The sequence below is a fragment of the Saccopteryx bilineata genome, chromosome 5 (assembly GCF_036850765.1).
Source record: "Saccopteryx bilineata isolate mSacBil1 chromosome 5, mSacBil1_pri_phased_curated, whole genome shotgun sequence".
NCBI lineage: Eukaryota > Metazoa > Chordata > Mammalia > Chiroptera > Emballonuridae > Saccopteryx > Saccopteryx bilineata.
This window is the reverse complement of record NC_089494.1, coordinates 67,596,061-67,616,952: the sequence shown is the minus strand read 5'-3', so window position 1 is coordinate 67,616,952 and position 20,892 is coordinate 67,596,061. Positions and strand designations below refer to the sequence as shown.

Genomic DNA, 20,892 nt, shown 5'->3' with positions numbered 1-20,892 from the left:
GTTTGTGTGTCTAGCTATTCCAAGTGCTGGAAAGCTGTGTCCTAGATATCAGGGCTGAGCACAGCTCACACCTATAGAAATACATCTAAAGAGTTTGGCAGTTTAAAGTTTTCGAAAGTGATGCGGTGAGAACAGACTTGTTGCAGAAACCAGTTAAAAAGTCTAACGCAGGCCTGATGGCAAGTCCATTTATTCATTTATTCACATATTCCAAGCACTCATTTTTTGCTAAGCATTGTTCTAAGCCTTGATGGACAGCAATGAACAAAACAAATTCTAAACCTTCATAGAACTTACATTCTAGGGGTGGTCATAGAAGTACACTGAAAAAATACGTGGTTTAAGAAAGTGATGAGCTTTAGGACATAAAGTTGTAAGGGGATAGTAAAGAATATGCTTTTTAATTTTTAATTTATTATTATTTTTTATTAATTGAGTTTATTGGGATGACATTGGTTCACAAAACCCTGCAGATTTCAAGTGTACAACTCAATAAAACACCATCTGCACACTGTATTATGCACTCATCGCCCCAAGCAAAGTCTCTCCATCCCCAAGGACGCTCTTTTAGACAAGGTAGCCCCTGAGGTGGTGATAATTGAACATGATCTGTTAGAGTTTACATGAAGGAGAATGCCTTCATGTTCTTGCAGGTCTTTCAGACCATACAACACATCCTAAAGGCTAAGCAGAAAGAAAACCATGCCGTATGGTTATTTAGTAGAAAGCACACCCAGCAGAGGCCACAGCAAGTGCAAGGGCCCTGAAGCAGGATGACATTTGGCCACAAGCAGAATACAGTGAGCAAGGGGAAACTGTATTTTTCAGGTGGGAGAGAAAAATCAGAAAAGAAAGCAGGGGTCAGATTATGCAGGTCAGAAGCCCTCATTCCAGTCTTTGAGACCCTCCTTAGCCTGAGCAATTACCATATTTTAATTATGAAACTCTCAATAGAACTAAATTACACCCTTTTATGTTGCCTAATGCCACCCCACTGAATGATAGAGGTCTCCTGGGATTACAGAGCATCAAATTCATCAAGCTGATGGTCTCTCCCAGCTTGCTGCTGACCAGCACTCTATCTCTCTGTCAATTAGAACATATTCCTAGAGCAGAGAAATCTGTTTTTAAATGCAATAAGATATTTATTTACCAGCTCCATTATTTTAAAATACTTGGTTTAATCTTTCCTCATATTTGGTCAAAGTCTGATACAAAATGCGTGTTTTCTGAACTTTGGCCTTAACATGTATTCTATAATAGTGTTTGTTCTTTCAAAAAGTGGTGGTACAGTTTTAACAGGGAGAAATGAATAAAAATCTAGCAATAGACCAATAGCTTATGATCTCTGTATTCCATTTTATAAAACAGTTGTCTTGCCCTGTTCAGTTTACAATACTGAGTCTAATTTGTGTGGGGGGAAAATGCAGGTACGAAGTTAGTGACTAGAAAGTTCTGGGATTGTACCAAAAAGAAAATGAAGTCATAAATAATTCTAAAGATATTTTATAATAAAAAAATTAAAAACTAGAAAGTATGCAATGAAAACCTCTCTGGTTCATATTTAAAAAGAAAAAATATATAAATTGAATTAGAATTCCTACATTTTATTATCCTCAGTGAAAAGTGAGAAAAGCAATACTTTTTTATTTCATCTGTAGATGAGCCTATAAGTAAAACATGGTAAAATCAATTTAAGATGAGAATGATTCGATCTATCCAAAAAAACTAAGGAGTTATCTTTTGAAGAGCATGTCCAGATTCCTATGAATCATATCCTGCAGAGAGGGTAAGAGAAATTCATTTTTCTTAAGGTGAACAACTTTTTTACAATGAAAAGGAGGACAAAAATAAATTGAAGAAAACAATATCATAAATAAAAGAAACGTTTTATTCATTGCAACAATAATACACTATAATATGATAAATGCAAAATAAAAACATTGGTAATATTTTATATCGTAATTATGCTTAAATGCCTATAATTTTTAATAATAATTGTAAGAAAAAAGTACTCATTTAGATACAAATATGTCACATCATACGCAATGGATCGACTCGGCATCGATCAAATACGGATATTTACAGATTAGTCTTCCAGTCAAAAAGGAAAACATGTAGAAGGACCCTTTTCGAAAGAGGACAAAACTTACAAAAGAAGGACTGTCCTTTCTAAAGGAGCACGATTGGTCACCTTATTTTTCTAAATCTGGCATCAGCCACCTTAGCACTTTCCCATTAGAAAGCTCCTGCTTGGTTAACTTTATCATAACATCACTTTGTTGCCAGCTATTATAATCTACAGCTATCTGATAGTGCTAATGTCCCAGGATAAGTAAGGAAGCCTTCTGTTCTCTACCAGTTGGAGTAGTTTGCTAAGACAGCTGTAATAAGGTACTACAGACTATGAACTTAAACAACAGAAATTTATTGTTCTATCTCTGAAGTCTGAGATCATGAGGTTGACCATGTTGATGCCATCTGAGGTATGTGAGGGAGAATCTGATGATGCTTCTCTCCTGGCTTCTGGTGGTTTGCTAACAATCTCCAGCATTCCCTGGCTTTTAGATAGATGCATTGCCCTGATCTCTGTCTTCATCTTCACATGGTGTTCTCCCGGTGTCTGTGTCTGTCTCCATGTTCAAAATTTCCCCTTTTAATAGAGACATTGCCATATTGAGGTTGGACCCACCCTGATGACCTTATCTTAATTTGATTGTCTGCAAAGTTCCCGTTTCCAAATAAGGTCACATTGTCAGGCTCCAGGGTTTAGGACTTCAACATCTTTAGGAGTTGGGGAAAGATGAAATGCAACCCATGACATTAGTGTACAAGAAGGTCAAGTAAGAAAATGCTCTCCCTTTGTGGGATCTTCTGGAATAGCCTTAATGATTATGTCTAAGGATAAGAGGAACTTTATAGTAAACAAAACAAATCATCTCTTCTTTATGTAGGCACTATACTGTCAGCCTGAGCTCTCTTCTTTGTGTATGTAGGGGGTAGGGTAGAGGGGGATTGCTTGATTTCTGGCCAGTGCATTCTAACAGTCCCTTTGCTAACAGGGCAAACTTGGAGTTTAACTATGCCAAAGGACTTCAGAAGCTGGCAATTAAGCTGAGCAAAGCATTACAGAACACAAAGAAAAAGTAAGTACATGGAAGAGGTAAGGTAAAATAATTCTTAAAAATACTAAAAAGTGACATTTGTTCAATTCCAGTTTCCTATTATAAAGGTGGCAGGAACATAAATACCAAGTGTGTCTTCTAGTTCTTGGGCACTTACTCTGATGCCCATTGTGCTAAATGATTTTATAGAAACTTTCACTTAATCCTCAAAACTCTTGAGAAGTCTTGTTATTGTCCTTTTTGCAGACAAGTCTCGAGTCTTGGAGAGTTTAAGACACTTGCCCCAGTGAGTTGCAGAGTGGGGTTCATCCCATGTCTTTCTGACACCTAAGTCCATATATATATATATATATATATATATATATATATATAATAGGTCTCAGAGTTGATAGTTAACTTGGAAAGCAGTGTTATTAAGTTGGAATGTTTTGGAGTCAAAAAGTGTGAGTCCTGTTTTATTTCAACTCTCTGGCCTTCAACTAATAAACTGGCCTCTCTGTACCTTGATTTCTTCCACTGTTAGATGATGTAATCTTATATTCTCCATTTTGTGTACATATCTGTGTATGAGGAGGTGTATTAAATGAGAAATGTATGGAAAGAGATTAGATTTTACATTGAGTGCTGAAAAAATGTTGGTTCACATCTTCCTCGATACATTTCAGAATGAAATTGATTCCCTTGGGAGGGAGGAAGAAAGATATTGGTATTCTAAAAATGGTCCATTAGTTATAATTTGTTATGAAGATTCTTGAATAATGCTTGCAGATGTCAGTGTAAACTGACAATGTCATTGCAAAGCCTCATTTTTTTTTTAAAGTTTTTCCATTAATTTGAGAAAGAGGGTCAGGGGGAAGGGAGAGAGAGAGAAGCATCAACTCGTTGTCCTATTTTTAGTTGGGCACTCATTGATTACTTCTCGGAAGTGCCTTGATTAGGGATCAAACCTGTGACCTCAGTGTGCTGTGATCATGCTCTATCCACTGAGTCATCCGGCAAGGGTGTAATAGCCTCTTTTGATGGTGAATGAGAAGAAAAGAAAAAAGGGAAGGCTTTGGGAGCTCATATCCTTATTCTTTCTTGGGCATCATCTGTAAAGCATATATTGACTTTGAAATTGTTCGACTTTTAGCTTGATTTTTAGAATATTTTAGTGGACTACAAAGGAGTCTGTATAGCACAGTGGTTGAGCAGAGATAGACTTTATTTAGACTTCCAGGGTTTATGTTCAACTTCTACCACTTACCAGGTAAGTGAGTTAGAAAAATTTATCTTACCTATCAGTATCAATTTAAAATGGAAATAAAACCTATCTTACATAATTGTTGTGACTATTACATAAGACAATACAAGAAGTGCCCCATGAGTGTTCATTATGATTTTGATTCTAATTCCCTCCTAAAGAGGGTGTATGCCTTATTACGTTGCATCCCAGGTACACCCCATGGTACTCCCAGAGAGCAGCATGTCCAGAATGTTTGGTTAGCCATGATTGGCCCAATAATATACATTAATTGTGCTTTTATCTGTACCCAAATCTGTGTTAGGTACTGGTATAAATAATCCAAATTATTTCTATTTTAAAAGTCCTATTAAGTGAGAGTCTGGGAAATCAAGTGACCCCCTCCAAGATCACACAGAAACAAAGGGATGAATTCAGACACAGACTCTGAGGCGAGTACCCTCGGCTTCCTGCTCTGTTGCCCAGCTCCTTCTCTTCCCCAAAGTGTGCCTAGCTTCCTTTTTTTAAAAAAAATCAACTCTGTCGAGGTTTAATTTACAGGCAATAATCACCCATTTGAAGCATATGGTTTGGTCAGTTCTGAATACGTATACACTGTGCAGCCACCAGCAAAATCAACACAGACATTTGCATCACGCAGAAGATTCCTCATGACTGTTTGCAGTCCTTCCCACAACTTAGTACCAAGCAACTACTGATCTGCTTGCTGTCGTTATATAGGGTCATTTTGTCTTTTCTGGAATTTCCTATAATTGGGAGAATACAGTAGGTGCTCTCTTGTGCCTGGTTTAGTGCCTGGCTTTGGCTATGCAGTAAATCTGGCATCCTTTGACCTAGTTTTTCCATTATCTGACTGATTACAGGGTGCAACCTGAGTCATCTGGAGTCAAAATCTCTACACCATCCTGATTTCAGGAAGGGCAGCCACCTCCCCCCCCATCAAGGTCCACGCAGGCCTCTGTACCCGACGTTACTGATGTACTTGGCCTTATTGTCCTGACTTTTGAAGGCTGCAGTTAGTACCACACTACCTAGTCCTCCCTCTTGACTGCTAAGCACAGGGTGTTGTCATCCTTTTGTTAGACTGAGATACTGTTCACAAGACCACAAAATATCTGAACTGTTGTCCTAAAAGCCACAGGGAACAGAATCTGAACCCCAACCTGAGCACAGCATGCAGGACATGATCAGGGCTCTGGAATCCTCTGTCATTGAATTTCTCTGAGCCTCAGTTTATTATTCATGAAATGAGGAGCCTGAAAAGATGGTCTTTAAGGGCCCTCTGCCCCCAGCATACTGTGTCCTGGCTGTTCTAAGTGCTTTCTCAGCCTTGGCTACTTGATTTCACTGATTTTCTACAGACATGAAATAGAAAATGAAAATCACGGTAAAACTGACTGGAAAATAGCAGTTTCTGTAATTATAGTGCAGATAGATATGTTGACAGCATTCAGTCGCATGGAGAAATTGAAATAAGATTAGGGATATGAATGCAATTGCTGAATGCAATAAGTCAGACTTCCTGGGAAAATGATGCTAACTTGTGCCCCATGTTTTTGTCCGCAGCTATGTCATCAGTGCCTGGGCCTGGGTCTCGGAGGGCATGAAGTCTGCAGCAGACCTGCACCAGTGAGTGCTCCCTCCCAGCCTTGCTCCAACCCCAAAGGGAGTGGTAAATATTTAATGTGGATGTGCTACCATACTCCACTTCAAACTTGCCATAACACACCATTTTATTTCCCCAGAAAATAATTTGGAGAGTAGATATAAATCCTAATACTATATTTCTGTATCTCTTACATTCTATTTCCAGGAAACTTGGCAAAGCAATTGAGTTAGAAGCAATAAAACCAACTCATCAAGTCCTGAGTGTACATGATAAGAAGAGGAAATCGGTGAGTCACAATCTTTCTTTCTCCCGTGTTCGAGCAAGAATTCTATCTTTGGCTCAACAAATAAAAAGTGCTCTAAAAATGATGCTAGGTTTCAGAAATCTGTCACACATACAGACACACACACACACACACACTCACTCAAAAATTATGTATAAAGATGTTTGTTTAAATATTTTTTGTAATACTGAAAAACTAGAAATGACTTCATCATTCAAAATTAAGTTATGATAAATTCAAGTAATGAAATACTAGGCAACCATTAAAGACCTTATAGAAGAATTTAATGACATGAGTTTTTATTTTTTTACTATATGCTGGTGTTTTTAGCAAGAGAAAGAAAGACAGAGACAGGGATAGACAGACATGAAGGGAGAGAGATTAAAAACATCCACTCATAGTTAAGGCACTTTAGTTGTTCATTGATTGCTTTCTCAAATGTACCTTGACTGAGAGGCTCCAGCTGAGCCAGTGACCCTTTGCTCAAGCCAGCGACCATGGGGTCATGTCTATGATCCCATGCTCAAGCTAGCGACCTCAGGATTTTGAACCTGGGTCCTCAGTATCCCCAACAGACACCCTATACACTGCACCAGTGCCTATTCAGGCATTATATAGTGTTAAGTAAAAAAGCAGAATAAAAAAATTATCAATATGACCTCAATTTTATAAAATAAATATATGTATATATGCAAAGAAAGAACCCCCTGAGGCTAATATGAATTATCTCTAGATAGTGGAATTAGAGTTATTTTTATTTCATTTTTATACTTCTTTGTACTTCCATTATTTTTCAATGAATAGATATATATTTTTTATAAATAAGACAATTGTAAGCACACTTTTAAAAAAGAAATGCTGCTCTATGCTTATGAGCTTGGGATTAGATAAAGGCAACAATAGGTGTAAATCCTCCAACAGCCTGCAAATTGAAGAAAAATCACTAAACAATTCTTTCAGGAGCACCTTCTGTATAGCAAATTCTCTAGACTCTTTGTGAACCTTACCTGCCCAAACAGCTTCATTTTTCTTTTTATTTGTGTGTCATACATTTGTTAATCACTTTCAAATTTATTTTCAGGCAACATAAGAGGTGTTTAATAAAAGTTTCTTAGTTCTGATAGGTGTAGGTCATTGTCACTATGTCAGGACCAAGTGCAAGTAAGAAGTTCTGGGCCCTGGCTGGCTCAGTGAGCATCGGCCTGGCGTGTAAATGTCCCAGGCGTGTGAATGTCTCCTGGTCAGGGCACAGAGGAGAAGTGACCATCTGCTTCTCCACCCCCCCTTCTCTCTTCTCTCTCAATCCCTCTCCCTCTCTTCCCTTCCTGTAGCCATGGCTCCATTGGAGCGAGTTGGCCATGGGCTCTGAAGATATCTCCATGACCTTGCCTCAGGTGCTAAAATAGCTTGGTTGCCAAGCAGCAGAGCAACTGCCCCAGATAGGCAGAGTTTTGCCCACTAGGGGGCTTGCCAGGTGGATCCTGGTAGGGATACATGCAGGAGTCTGTCTCTCTGCCTCCCCATTTCTCACTTAAGAAAGAAGAAAAAAGGAAGAAATTCTGAAGCAATCAATAGTAGTAGTGGATCCTTGAGAAGGGAAGGGGTAGAGGCTAATGAGAGTTTCAAGTGATCTCAGCCAGACAAAGCAGGGCTAAAAGGTAGTAAGTCAGCAGAATGAGGGGATTTGTAAAAACCTTGAGGGAAGAAAAATGATATTATTCAAACTCATTAGACTCAGTCAGGAAATGGAATTGATGTATGTGTGAACATGCATGTGTTTTTACGAGAATGAATGGTCTACTGAGGGATAGGATGATGGGGAAATTACAGTAATGAGTAGAAATCAATATAATGATCTACCTTTGCAAACCAACTTAATAAAATCCAAACACAAATCTATATTTTATTAATTTATAAATATTTTATACCACATTAAAATATGATCCTTACTAGCATTTCCTTAGCACTTACCATACACTAATCACAGTGCTATGATTATCATCACAGTGCCTTAAATAATTAATGCAATGAGCCTCCCAATGCTGTTCCAGTTTGTAATCATCCTTTCAGTGTGGCCCCTCCCTGCTGCACCTCCACCTCCCCTCCCACTCTCACACAAAAGATAAAAGATTAGAATTAAAAAAAAAAACCAACTCATTCCACACTTCAGCCACATGCATAGAGAAAAAAATGGCATAAAGCATAAAGTTATTTGTATTGTATTTATTACAGTAAAGCACATAGTCCAAATTTAATCAATTGGAGAAAATAAAAGTACATATTGCTAAGTCTCCAAGTGGTTGAATGATGGCTGATTTGTGGGAATGGGGGAAAGGCCAGTGCTCCAGGAAAAAAGTTTGAAAAAAGTCTAACAAGTTTGACCTCTTTGGTGGGTTGCCTCGAAACAGTTTCATTATTACTACTACTGTCTCATTGGCTGTTTAAAGTAGAAAAAAAAAGTTAACTATGATTAAGAATTAAATCTCTTTGAAGTTGAAAACATACTTCAGAGGCGAGGAGACACTAAGAGTAGCACTACTAGGACTTATGCCCATTCTCTTGGCGGTCGAGTTTGGGCTGCGTGGAATGAGACTGAGGAGAAAGTGATGGGACTGGATGTGACACTAAAGTGTGCCAGCTCCTCCACTTCCTCCACACACAGTGAACACATTTATGCTGTTTTCAGGTAGCTATTTATTAGAAATAATTATTTGACTAAATTCATTCAGTCTCAATTCTGTCAGGAGGTTCCTGACAGGGGGAAAGATAGTCTGGCTACTTTTCTCAGAAAATATGTCCACTTTAAGATTTTGAAATTTCTGTGAATTGTGATAGTGATTGGGCTACAACTGATAGGTCAGCACTATGACTCAAAAGAAGACAAAAACAAAAAAAAAGTTTTTCTTTGTTTCTCTTCAATAGCTTGATAACGAAGTTGAAAAGACAGCAAATCTTTTCATTAGCAACTGGAATCAACAAATCAAAGTGAGTAACACAAATATCTTTTGTGTAAACTCAGTTTATAAGATTGAAGTTTTTTGTTTTTGCATAATTGTGATAATGTGTTTTAGTGTTAGTATTTCTAAGTGCTAACTGGAGAAGGATGCTCCCTCACCTGAGTTATTATATAGATATATCTTTAAACTTAGCCAGTGGAAGGGCAGGGCAGGGCTCAACCAGTGTTGTTATTTATAGCCAACACTTATATATCAGTTATTATATACCAAGAACTATGTACTAAATATTCAATCATCACAGCAACCCAATGTGGTATGTCATGTTGCACTGTGAGCCATTTTAAAGATGGGTGAGGAAACTGAGATACAGAGAGGTAAATAGTTTGCCTAAGGACACAAAGCTACTTAATGCTTGAACCAAGGAGTTCTACAAGTTGTTGGGCTCTAAGATCACTACTCTTAATCATTTCACTACACTGACTGCCTCACTGTATAATTTGTAACTTAGGGCAAGTGGCAAATACTATCTGAGTCTCAGTTTTGTGATTTGTGTAAGGGCATTTGTAAGCTCTTTCTCACTGTGAGAGGAGCACCATGAGGGGTGGGTAGCAATATGTAAAAGGAAATGCATGTATGTTTGATACCACAAGTATGTACGGTCCACTTCTTGTATACCACGCTGTATTAGACATAGTTCTTGTTTCCAAGTAATTTTACATTTAGTTGATAGGTAACCTATGTGTAGGAAATAGTGAGTGAATTCTAAGGAGAGGAATGATGACCTGGTGTGAGAATTTAGAGCATATCATTCATTATAGATTCTTAAGCAGAGAGAAGAGTAGATGGAGCTCAGAAATATAAGAGAAGATTTCTTGAGGATAATCGATTTAGGAGGAATTCATTTTGAGTAGAAAGGACCAGAGAAAGAATCTGCCAAGAAAACCTCAGGACTCTCTGTAAAAGAACTTGTGTTCCAGAAGTTGAAATTCTCCTTATTTATCGCCAAAGTGTCAGACCCCAAAGAGAACCTTCCCAAGTAGACAGCCACCTCCATATGTAAATTATCAGCGACACCCTCAGAAACAGGCAGAAACAGGCAGCCAGGGCCATGCTGCTGAAGCTCTTGCTGAAATTGACGACTAGTTGAGATCAAAGACGTGAACAAGAAATATTTGAGATACCTGAGTTTCTATACCCAGAAAGTAGGCTCCTGAGAATCACATTTACAATACCTATTTAAAAGTCTCATAAACAGCATCCAGTCACTTGTTTTTAGTTTTGCTCTTCATTTTATAAGCTTTCTCAAATAGAACTTGTTTTTAAGAACCCATTCTCTAAATATTCAGCTTTCATGGGAAACCCAATTATTGTGGCCCCAAAGAGAGAAACATGCTCAGCAGCTGTAATTGCTTTCAAGAACAGAAAGCATCTTTTGTTATTTCCCAGTTTCCACCAACTAATTTTCCCAATAAAAATGATTTTATTTTTTTATGGAGAGTGATAGAGAAAATAGAGAACAAAAAACTCTTGAGCTATAATAATTTGCGCTCCCCAGTGACAATTCAAGGGATTCAGCATGTCGGTAACCAAGTGCAGTCTGTCCTGGCGACACAGGGAAGCTTTCAAGGACCAAAGCTCTCGCCTCACACTCCCACTTACCTGTGGGCATGTGTCAGTGGAAGGGGGAGGAAACGGGTCCAGCAGCCTCTTGCTCCTTGAATTCCCTTTCGTAGAGGCTTCATATATTTAGAGACTTTCAAAAACCTTTGCCTTTGATTCTGAGAGCCCTGCGCTTTTTCCTTCATTATCTGGTTTTATAGGTCTTGCAACTTTGAGGTGGAAATCCATATAGTCTTTCAATCAACCCTGTTTCTCATCCAAGTACTAACCAGGCCCGACCCTGCTTAGCTTCCGAGATCAGACGAGATCGGGCGCATTCAGGGTGGTATGGCCGTAGACCAACCCTGTTTCTCAAACAGGCTGAATTCAATTCAAATCGAATTCCCTTTATCTTGTCTGTGGAGTGTCACCTCCTCCCTGATTGGAACTGTAGAGAATAGAAAATGATCGCCTGTGCCATAACCTACTCTGAGGTTTGCGGCAGCAACAGACTAGAGGGACTGTGAATGTTTCTGTCTTCCCAACTCTCCCCACGCCCACACCTTTCCCACAAATGCAGGGCATGTTCAAGACGCCGGCCAGAGCCCAGCTCTCGGCTCTGGTAATCAAATAGCAAAGTTTCCCCATTGTTGCAAGTTTTAAGAAAGCGTCTTTAAAAAAACCTCAGTTGTGGTCCAGGTAGATTTAAAAGAATAATGCAGACTGTGTTCCATGTTTGTTATATTATTCTTTTTTCATGGCAAAGCCATCTCCTTCCATCACGCTAGCTAGAATATTGTTTTGGAGGCTTGCAAAACTTTGATGATTTAGCAAAATATATAACCCTTTTGAATGTTCCCACTCTAATGAAAAAATATACAGTGGTGCTCAGTGCAAAACATTAGCTTTTGTGATACTTTTGGCAGATTTTGAGGTGAGGGCAGAAATGAAGAACTAAGAATACACAATAATTCACGTTAGTACATGAACATTGATTTGTTCCAGAACATAAGAGTAATTCTTTCGCTATCAGTTTCTGCCTTTTTGTTGTTATTTTGGGGGTTTTATTGTTTGTTTTTCTGTATATTTTTTTTAATCTAGGCCAAGAAGAAACTAATGGTGAGTACCAAGAAGCATGAAGCACTTTTCCATCTTATAGAAAGCTCCAAGCAAACCATGACTGACAGAGAGAAACAGAAGGTAACGTGCCATGGCCAGCTGGGTGCATGAGGTTTGGAGACAGACAGGCTCCCTGCCCTTAGCTATGAGTGAGAGGACGGGCTGGTCCCCTCTGTGCAGAGTCTCTGCAGAGCTGTAGTGTGGCAGAGTATAGAAGGGATTCCACATCATTTCTGGTCCATATATATTTTTAAAAGATATTAGAGACAGATGACAAATTAGACCAGTGGTATCCACCTTTTTTTTGTAGAAAACCCTCTTAATTAAACATCTTTCAGCTTATACCTTCAAATAAGTAAAAAAAATATATAGACACTTAATTATATAATGTACTTTACCTATGTTGTATGTAATAGATAGTACTTTATATACTATAGCAATATGTTATGAACATTATAAAATGCAAAAAAGTAGAAATGTTTAAGGATGAGGTAATGATGAAATAGTATTTTTTAGATGGTTAACTAATCTTCATATCTTTATATAATCATTAAGTGACCCATATCTTTATATAATCATTAAGTGACTGTTCCAGGCACAAACATGCTTGAGGCAAGGTTCAGCCTTAACCATAGTAAATATGAATTCATATTTCTTATTGTACTCTTGATAATTTAAAATTTTTTGGTCATCTCATCAGATCCCATTAGCACATCTCAGTTTTTGCCTTTCCATGTGGTCAAGGATGTGCTCATGACCAGGAACAGGAGAAAACAGCAGCTCCCACATTGCCCTGTGGCTTCCTTAGGATTCTACTGTTAGTATTAACGTCAAACTATAGCTTCTTGGCAGAAACCTATTTAAGAGATCTGTGTGCATTTTGTGTGTATTAAGCTAATTAAAACTAGATAATAAATTTATAAATCTGCATGACCCAGACACATATCAATGGCCACATGTCCCAGGATACTGATGTCTTCTCAGATTGTAAAATTCTCACTCATCCTCCAGGACACTTAAGAATCCACCACTGTCCATATGTGGACACCAGTATCAATGCATATATTAAATAAGAGTAGCTTTAAGCAGAAATGAACACAAATAACACTGGAGTACAAGCAGAAAATAAAATGTTTTCTGTCTGCACCCCAGCAGATTATCTCACACGCCTCTTGTGGCATGTGCCGAGATTGGAAAGCTTTGAAATCATCAGTACCTTCCCCAAAACATGGAGTTCTCCTAGGAAAATGCAGGTAGCCCCACTACAACCCAAAACATTCTTAAAAAAAGAAGAAAATTGTCATCGCAAATAACACTATTATTTCATCTGAAGAAACTATTAGTTGAAAAACTTAAATTCATTATTAGCAAGATTTTACAAGGTTTGTACTTCTTCACACGTCAGTCTTCATGATTTGAAATAATCATAACAAGTATTAAATAATGAGACAGCTTCGAAGGAAGCAAAGCCACAGTATGTTAAATGCTAAGGACCAGGACCTGTTATAGGCATTCGAAGCCCACAGTAGAAGCTATTCTTTATTGACGTTAAGCAATAACCAAATAAAAAGTATAGGCAGCTAGTGGTGAATTTCTTTCTCCTCCCCTCATTAGAAACTTCCCTGGGAGGTTGAAGTCTACAGTCCTCGCCCTCCTCCAGCTAGTCTTGTAACCATAGTCTTTCTTGGCTATCATTACATCACAGACGCCTACTGCTGTCTCCATTGTCTTATCTGTTAGCTTTTTTTTTTTTTGGGGGGGGGGTCCTAAAGCTAAACAGCTAAGGCGACGTTCATTTTCTCATCTCACATATATGTAGAAGGGCCTGTGATCACCAGCCTGAGCTGAGCTGCTTCTCCGTGCTCAGCAATTCTTCCTGTTTCTCTGCTCAGCAGTCCTTGTTCTCACCAGAAGCTGAACTAAACCTCCACTCTCTTTGCACCTCCATCCTCACACCTACTCTCAGCAGACTATCTTGCCTCCTACCCTACTCTCCTGAGTAGAGAGAAGTCAGCACAGCCACCTGCCTACTAAAGTCACATGTGCCATGGGACAGGCCAGTTCTGCATGTGCTCTGTTTCCCTCTCCCTCGGGGATGCTTCTCTTGATTATTCCCCTCTGCCCTGGATTCTGCACACGCTCCTCTCCGGCAGTTCTTTCCCATCAGCTTTCCCAGCTCCCCCCATCTTGGGAATAGTAGGGAGAGTCAGGGAGACACCTTTCCATGGCCCTATTTCTGTTTCTCTCCAGATATTATTATTATTTTTTCTTTTTCTTTTTTTAACAGAGACAGAGAGAGAGAGTCAGAGAGAGGGATAGATAGGGACAGACAGACAGGAACAGAGATGAGAAGCATCAATCATTAGTTTTTCATTGTGACACCTTAGTTGTTCATTGACTGCTCTCTCACATGTGCCTTGACCGCGGGCCTTCAGCAGACCGAGTAACCCCTTACTCAAGCCAGCGACCTTGGGTCCAAGCTGGTGAGCTTTGCTCAAACCAGATGAGCCCGCGCTCAAGTTGGTGACCTCAGGGTCTCAAACCTAGGTCCTCTGCATCCCAGTCCGACGCTCTATCCACTGCGCCACCGCCTGGTCAGGCATCCAGATATTATTACTTTTTACACTAAGATTTATTGAAAGAGTTGTCTGCACTCTATCTTCACTAGCTCATCTCCTGTCCACTCAAACCACCCGGCCAGCCTTCCCCACCATTCCACTGAGAGAGCTTTGCCATCAAAACCATGCCCTTCTTGTTGCAAAAGCCAGTAGGTACTTTCCAGATTTCACCTTATTTCACTAGGAAGCATTAGGCATTGCTGACTTTCCCATTCCAGAAACAGTCTCTTTTAATTTCAACAACATTTTACTCTTTTGTTTTTCTTTTCCGGTGATTTTTTTCTTAAATTTCTTTATTGACTTCCCTTCATCTCCCTGACTTTTATATACTGCTGTTTGTGACAGTTTCTCTCTGGGCCTCATCCTGTCTTATTCAGCATGGTGTCTCTGGTGTCCAACTCAGCACTCTCAATATCAGGTTCTCAAGAAGTAACTGGAACTCAATAAATATGTTCTCATTGCTTCCACTAGAATATCTATGCTGACAATATCCATATTTATATATCTGCAGCTCATACCAGTCTGTAAACTGTATTATGGCGCATCAAACTCAGTATCCACTTCCCTCTGCCCAAAATACAGTGTGTCTGTAAAGTCGTGGTGCACTTTTGACCGGTCACAGGAAAGCAACAAAAGACGATAGAAATGTGAAATCTGCACCAAATAAAAGGAAAACCCTCCCAGTTTCTGTAGGATGATGTGGCAGCATGTGTGCATGTGCAGATGATGATGTAACACCGTGTATACAGCGGAGCAGCCCACGGCCATGCCAGTCAAGATGTGGATGGTACAGAGGAAAGTTCAGTGTGTTCTGTGGCTCGCTGAATTCGCATCCGTGACTAAAGTGCAATGTGAATATCGGCGCGTTTATAACGAAGCGCCACCACATAGGAATAACATTACTCTGTGGGATAAGCAGTTGAAGGAAACCAGCAGTTTGGTGGAGAAACCCCGTTCTGGTAGGCCATCAGTCAGTGACGAGTCTGTAGAGGCTATACGGGATAGCTACCTAAGGAGCCCTAAAAATCTGTGCATGAGCCCACACCGAACTGCACTGAATAGGTGTGAAACTGGGAGAGTGTTCCTTTTATTTGGTGCAGATTTCACATTTCTATCGTCTTTTGTTGCTTTCCTATGACCAGTCGAAAGTGCACCATGACTTTATGGACACACTGTTTTATTTATTCTTGTGTTTTCTGTATCTCTGAATATCACTATTCCCCATGTCCTTCCAATTCTAACTCCTAAACCAAATCCTTTCTGAATTTATCTACTTGCATTTATCTCCACTGCCAAGAATCTGCCCCAGGCCACCATCATCACTGCTTAGTGTCCTATCACTGACAAATTGGTCTCTTGACTTTTCATGTTGCTTCTTTCTACTTCCCACATACAAGCCAAGCTGACTTTTCTGAAACTTAAATCTGAGCATACTAGTCTCTTTTGAAAAGCTTTCAAAGTCTTCTCAGTGGCCTCAGAATAAAGTACAAATTCCTGTTTGTGGCCTTTAAGAACCTCCCTGACTTGATCCTGGCCTAATTTTCTGCATCATCTTTTGCTGTTCTCTCCCTCAAACTGTGTGCTCTAACCTCACTACATTTTTTTTTTTTTTTTGTATTTTTCTGAAGCTGGAAACGGGGAGAGACAGTCAGACAGACTCCCGCATGCACCCGACCGGGATCCACCCGGCATGCCCACCAGGGGTTGATGCTCTGCCCACCAGGGGGTGATGCTCTGACCCTCCTCTGGGGCATCGCTCTGCCGCAACCAGAGCCACTCTAGCGCCTGGTGCAGAGGCCAAGGAGCCATCCCCAGCGCCCGGGCCATCTTTGCTCCAATGGAGCCTTGGCTGTGGGAGGGGAAGAGAGAGACAGAGAGGAAGGAGGAGGGGGGGTGGAGAAGCAAATGGGCGCTTCTCCTATGTGCCCTGGCCGGGAATTGAACCCAGGTCCCCCGCACACCAGGGCGATGCTCTACCGCTAAGCCAACCGGCCAGGGCCTAACCTCACTACATTTTCGGTTTATTCACATGAGGATTATTTCTGTAAGCATGCATTATGTGCCAAGTCTCAGCTTGGTCTTTTTTTTTTTTTTTTTACAGAGACAGAGAGAGTCAGAGAGAGGGATAGATAGGGACAGACAGACAGGAACAGAGAGAGATGAGAAGCATCAATCATCAGTTTTTCATTGCGACACCTTAGTTATTCATTGATTACTTTCTCATATGTGCCTTGACCACGGGCCTTCAGCAGACCGAGTAACCCCTTACTCAAGCCAATGACCTTGGGTCTATGCTGGTGAGCTTTGCTCAAACCAGAAGAGCCTGCGCTCAAGCTGGTGACCTCAGGGTCTCGAACCTGAGTCCTCCGCATCCCAGTCCGATGCTCTATCCACTGCGCCACTGCCTGGTGAGGCTTGTATGTCTTTTTAATTCCAAGGCTTGTTTAGGTGCCTCTCTTGTGCCCCAGTGATATACTTAACCCTTTGAGTAGTGAGTTTTTTGTTAACCTTTTTATGAGAACGTAGATGAACATTTGTACTACTCAGAGGGTTAAATACTTATATTATCCTGGGACCTATCACACAAGATAATAATGGGATAGTAATGAGGGTCCCTAACTAGAGAAGGAGCCTGTCTAGTTCCACTTTCTATTTCCAAGCCTTAGTACATGACATACTGTGGCACTCAATAAATGTTTGATGAATGAATGAGATGTTTGTTCCAAGAGAAAGAAAAGAAGAAAGATAAAGTATGCAAGCTTTGACAAATTTTACTAAAGTTTTCAGAAAAATTCCTTAAATAAGAATATGAGTCTACATTCTTTTTTATGTTGATTTGGGGTTATTTGTTATAAATTTGCTGACAGAAACTTCTGGTTGAAGAAACTTCTGGTTGATAGTAATATAGTGTAGGCTGATGAATTTGAGTGGTCATCTCAAAAGTAACTTTGTTCTCATTGCTGGAGGTCTGAGCATTCTTGATAAGGATCTAAGGACAATGATTTAGCAAAGTATGACCCTGGCATACTTTCAGCCCTTTCAGTGTTATAGGATTAAAATTCACAAGCTCATATTTCTATAGATAAATGTGATCCATTACACTTGATACGCAAACCAAATGTGTCCTGTGTAAGTCATACATCAGAGCCAAGGGACAGCTGAATGGCCAGTATATCAATTGGAATAAAGTGAGTGGTGTTAATATTCAGAATTTTAGATGAATGATCTTCATTGCCAAAACTTTAGTCAAAATGTCCTTAAACATAAAGAGGGTCATTCTTAAAAGCCTTTGTCTCTCTCCTTGAAACTCTTAAACTGCTTACGTCAGAGGGATCCTTAGTGCTCTTTAAACTGTGGTTTGAGGACCATTTGCCTCAGAACCGTCTAAGGAGATAGTAGTGAAAATTTAGGTTTCCTGATTCCATTACAGAGCTACTGAATCAGTAAAGGCTACTGAAAATCTGCAGTTTTACAAGCACCCCAGATCATTCCTAGGCACATTCAAGCTTGAGAATTGTTCATGTAATATAACTTCTCCCTTTCTCAGAGATGTAAAATTACTTGTCTGAGCATTTTGAGAATCAATTTCAGCTATGCTGGTCCAGAGAGTTTTGTATTACTTTGATTTTCCAGAAGATTTCATAATCAGTATGGTCAATTTTGGTGATTGGCAAGAGGGGGCTTTCTGTGAAGGGGCAGATCATTGGGGAGGAGGAGGAAAGAAAGGTGTCTGTCAAGCTGTCTGTAACTTGCAGTGGACATTGGCATGTGTCTCACTCAAGCTCTTCAGCAGTAATAGTAATACTAATTCACACCTCATGCCTTACCTACATCACCTGCTTGAATCCTCAAAGCAACCCAGTGAAATGGGAGCATTATTATCCCCACCATGTAGATAAGAAAACTGGCTCATGAAAGTGCAGTAATTCATCTATAAAACTTGCATCCTGAAGTTTGATTTTAAAGTGATATTGCAGAGTTTATCTAGTGAAAGTAAAGTAAGGTTATTGGACCTTACTGGATGATAGCTAGACCTAATTCTATTTCTAAAATTTATATGATTGCACACATCTCTACCTGTCCTGGTAAGAAATGCCAAGGCCTAAAGGATTTACCAAAGAAGACTATAGACACTGTTAGTACGTTACAGTCTTGAGTTGGAGGTTCTTGATCTGCCTTTGAGTCTCCTCACCTGTCATCTGGCCTCTTTCTTGATTTGACGAACATGACCATGCCACATCGTATTTAAGGACCTCAATTTCCTCACATGAAAAATGGAAGGAAATATACCGAAAGGCCCTTTGATTTCTTTTCAGCTCTGACACCCCCCCTTTTGAGAAAGATCTTTGATTTTGTCACCTATAGGTACTCTAAGACTTTAGCTGGAAAATGAGAAACATGCCATTAGGAAGAGTGTAATTATGTGGAATTACAAAAGGCTTTCATAAATGTGTTAATGAATATATGACTTTAGCTCCTCAATAAACTGAAAAAATCAACTGAGAAGTTGGCAAAAGAAGATGAAAATTACTACCAAAAAAACATGGCCGGCTGCTCTACTAGACTGAAATGGGAAAACACTCTAGAAAACTGCTACCAGGTAAGTTATGCATTCACATCTTCTTCTTTTTCCCTGGAGTTTTGTGTGGCTTTGAAAATGGAGATCAGATCTATAGCTACCTGACCTGATGATCTTTGTCCTTAGCTATGACCCTTATACCTGTTGTGACTTTAGACAAACCACATCACTTCTCATTGTTGTAATTTCTTCACGGATAAAACAACAGTGACTATTGAGTATCATCGGCCATAATTTCCAGTCCTAAATTCTCAGTGGACACAATTAACACTCAGCTAATTTCAGAAAGTGCTGTCAAAGGAAAGTATAAATTAAGGATTAACTATTGGGTACTCAGAAATGAGTTTTAGGTCCGGGAGCTGATTCATATACTATTCACTTATGGAATTCCTTTGTATGTCAGACATTGTGTTGGACATTGGAGATATGTAGTCATGAATAAAGTACAATCTCAATACTTGGGATGTACAGAATTTAACAGCAAAAAAGACATATAAAGAAAGAGTTCAATCATCTAATAAAACACAAAAGGTATGAATAAGCAAATCACAGAAGGGAAAACCAAATAACTAATAAACATGAAAAGATGCTTACTCATTTAGCAAAAATTTTAAAGTGATGATATGAAGTGTTGCAAATAAGAACTATTGGGAAACAAACATTCTTGTATCCCTCTAGTGAGAATAATTTAAGGTTATCTAGTAAAACTAAAACTTGCATGTACCCACAACACAGCAGTTCCCCTTTAAGACATATATCCTAAAGAATAATTTACACCTATATACCAAGTGTGCTGTATTGAAATGCTTATTGCACAGTTGTTTATTGTATGGTGAAAAGGAAGTTTTATACAGTCTTCATACTTATCAATAGAGAAGTTACTGTTTTTGGTGTTTTAGAGATTTTTACTTATTGATTTTAGAGAGAGGAGGGAAAGAGAGGGAGGAGGTGGGGTGAGCAGGAAGCATCAATTGTGTTTGCTGCCTGTATGTGCCTTGACTGGGCAAGCCCAGGGTTTCTAACTGGCAACCTCAGCATTCCAGTTCAGTGCTTTACCCACTGCGCCACCACAGTTCAGGCATGGAATTACTCTTAAGATGTGCTTTAATTTAGAAAGTGGAAGTTTGTCAAGTCATCCCTCACCCTAACCAATATCAACTCCCTTACTTTGTATTTCCTTGGCTTGTATATACTCAGTCTGTACCAACAAATCATTGACTTACATACTACACTCTGCATTCCAGATCTTCTGCTTTTTACAAACTCAGGAATAAAATGTTATATTCATAAAAACAGATAACAAAAGTAGGCTGATTCGAACTAAAAGAGAATTTTTATAAGTGTGGGAGGTAAAAATGAGATAACTAGGGTAGCTCACTTTCATTTTTTTTCTTTACCCCCCCCCCCATCATTTTTCTGTAAAAGTAGGATGTAAGAAATTATTTAAGGGTTCTGTGAAGTGCCCTGTTACCCCTTCCTACTCTTTTCATTGAACTTACAAATCCTTTCAGAGAGCATTCATTAGTCTATGTTAAAAGCAGTTTGCTAGGTACTGTGAGAAATATTATAAAGTTTCAAGTATTGCTATTAAATAATGAAGCCAGCCCTGGCCGGTTGGCTCAGCGGTAGAGCGTCGGCCTAGCGTGCGGAGGACCCGGGTTCGATTCCTGGTCAGGGCACACAAGAGAAGCGCCCATTTGCTTCTCCACCCCTCCGCCACGCCTTCCTCTCTGTCTCTCTCTTCCCCTCCCGCAGCCGAG

At 39.5% G+C, this 20,892-nt stretch overlaps 1 protein-coding gene across 5 annotated transcripts in view; it reads left to right on the top strand.

Annotated features, from left to right (window-relative positions):
- Positions 1-20,892, top strand: part of NOSTRIN (nitric oxide synthase trafficking) — a 107,268-nt gene that overhangs the window by 67,398 nt on the left and 18,978 nt on the right. For 4 of the 5 annotated variants that reach the window (XM_066279557.1, XM_066279559.1, XM_066279556.1 and 1 more), the window contains 6 exons: positions 3,063-3,146; positions 5,935-5,997; positions 6,182-6,263; positions 9,183-9,245; positions 11,918-12,016; positions 19,028-19,153. In XM_066279557.1, coding sequence (XP_066135654.1) covers positions 3,063-3,146; positions 5,935-5,997; positions 6,182-6,263; positions 9,183-9,245; positions 11,918-12,016; positions 19,028-19,153 — 517 coding nt within the window. The remainder of the gene's footprint in view (positions 1-3,062; positions 3,147-5,934; positions 5,998-6,181; positions 6,264-9,182; positions 9,246-11,917; positions 12,017-19,027; positions 19,154-20,892) is intronic. The other variant, XM_066279558.1, reaches the window with a different exon arrangement.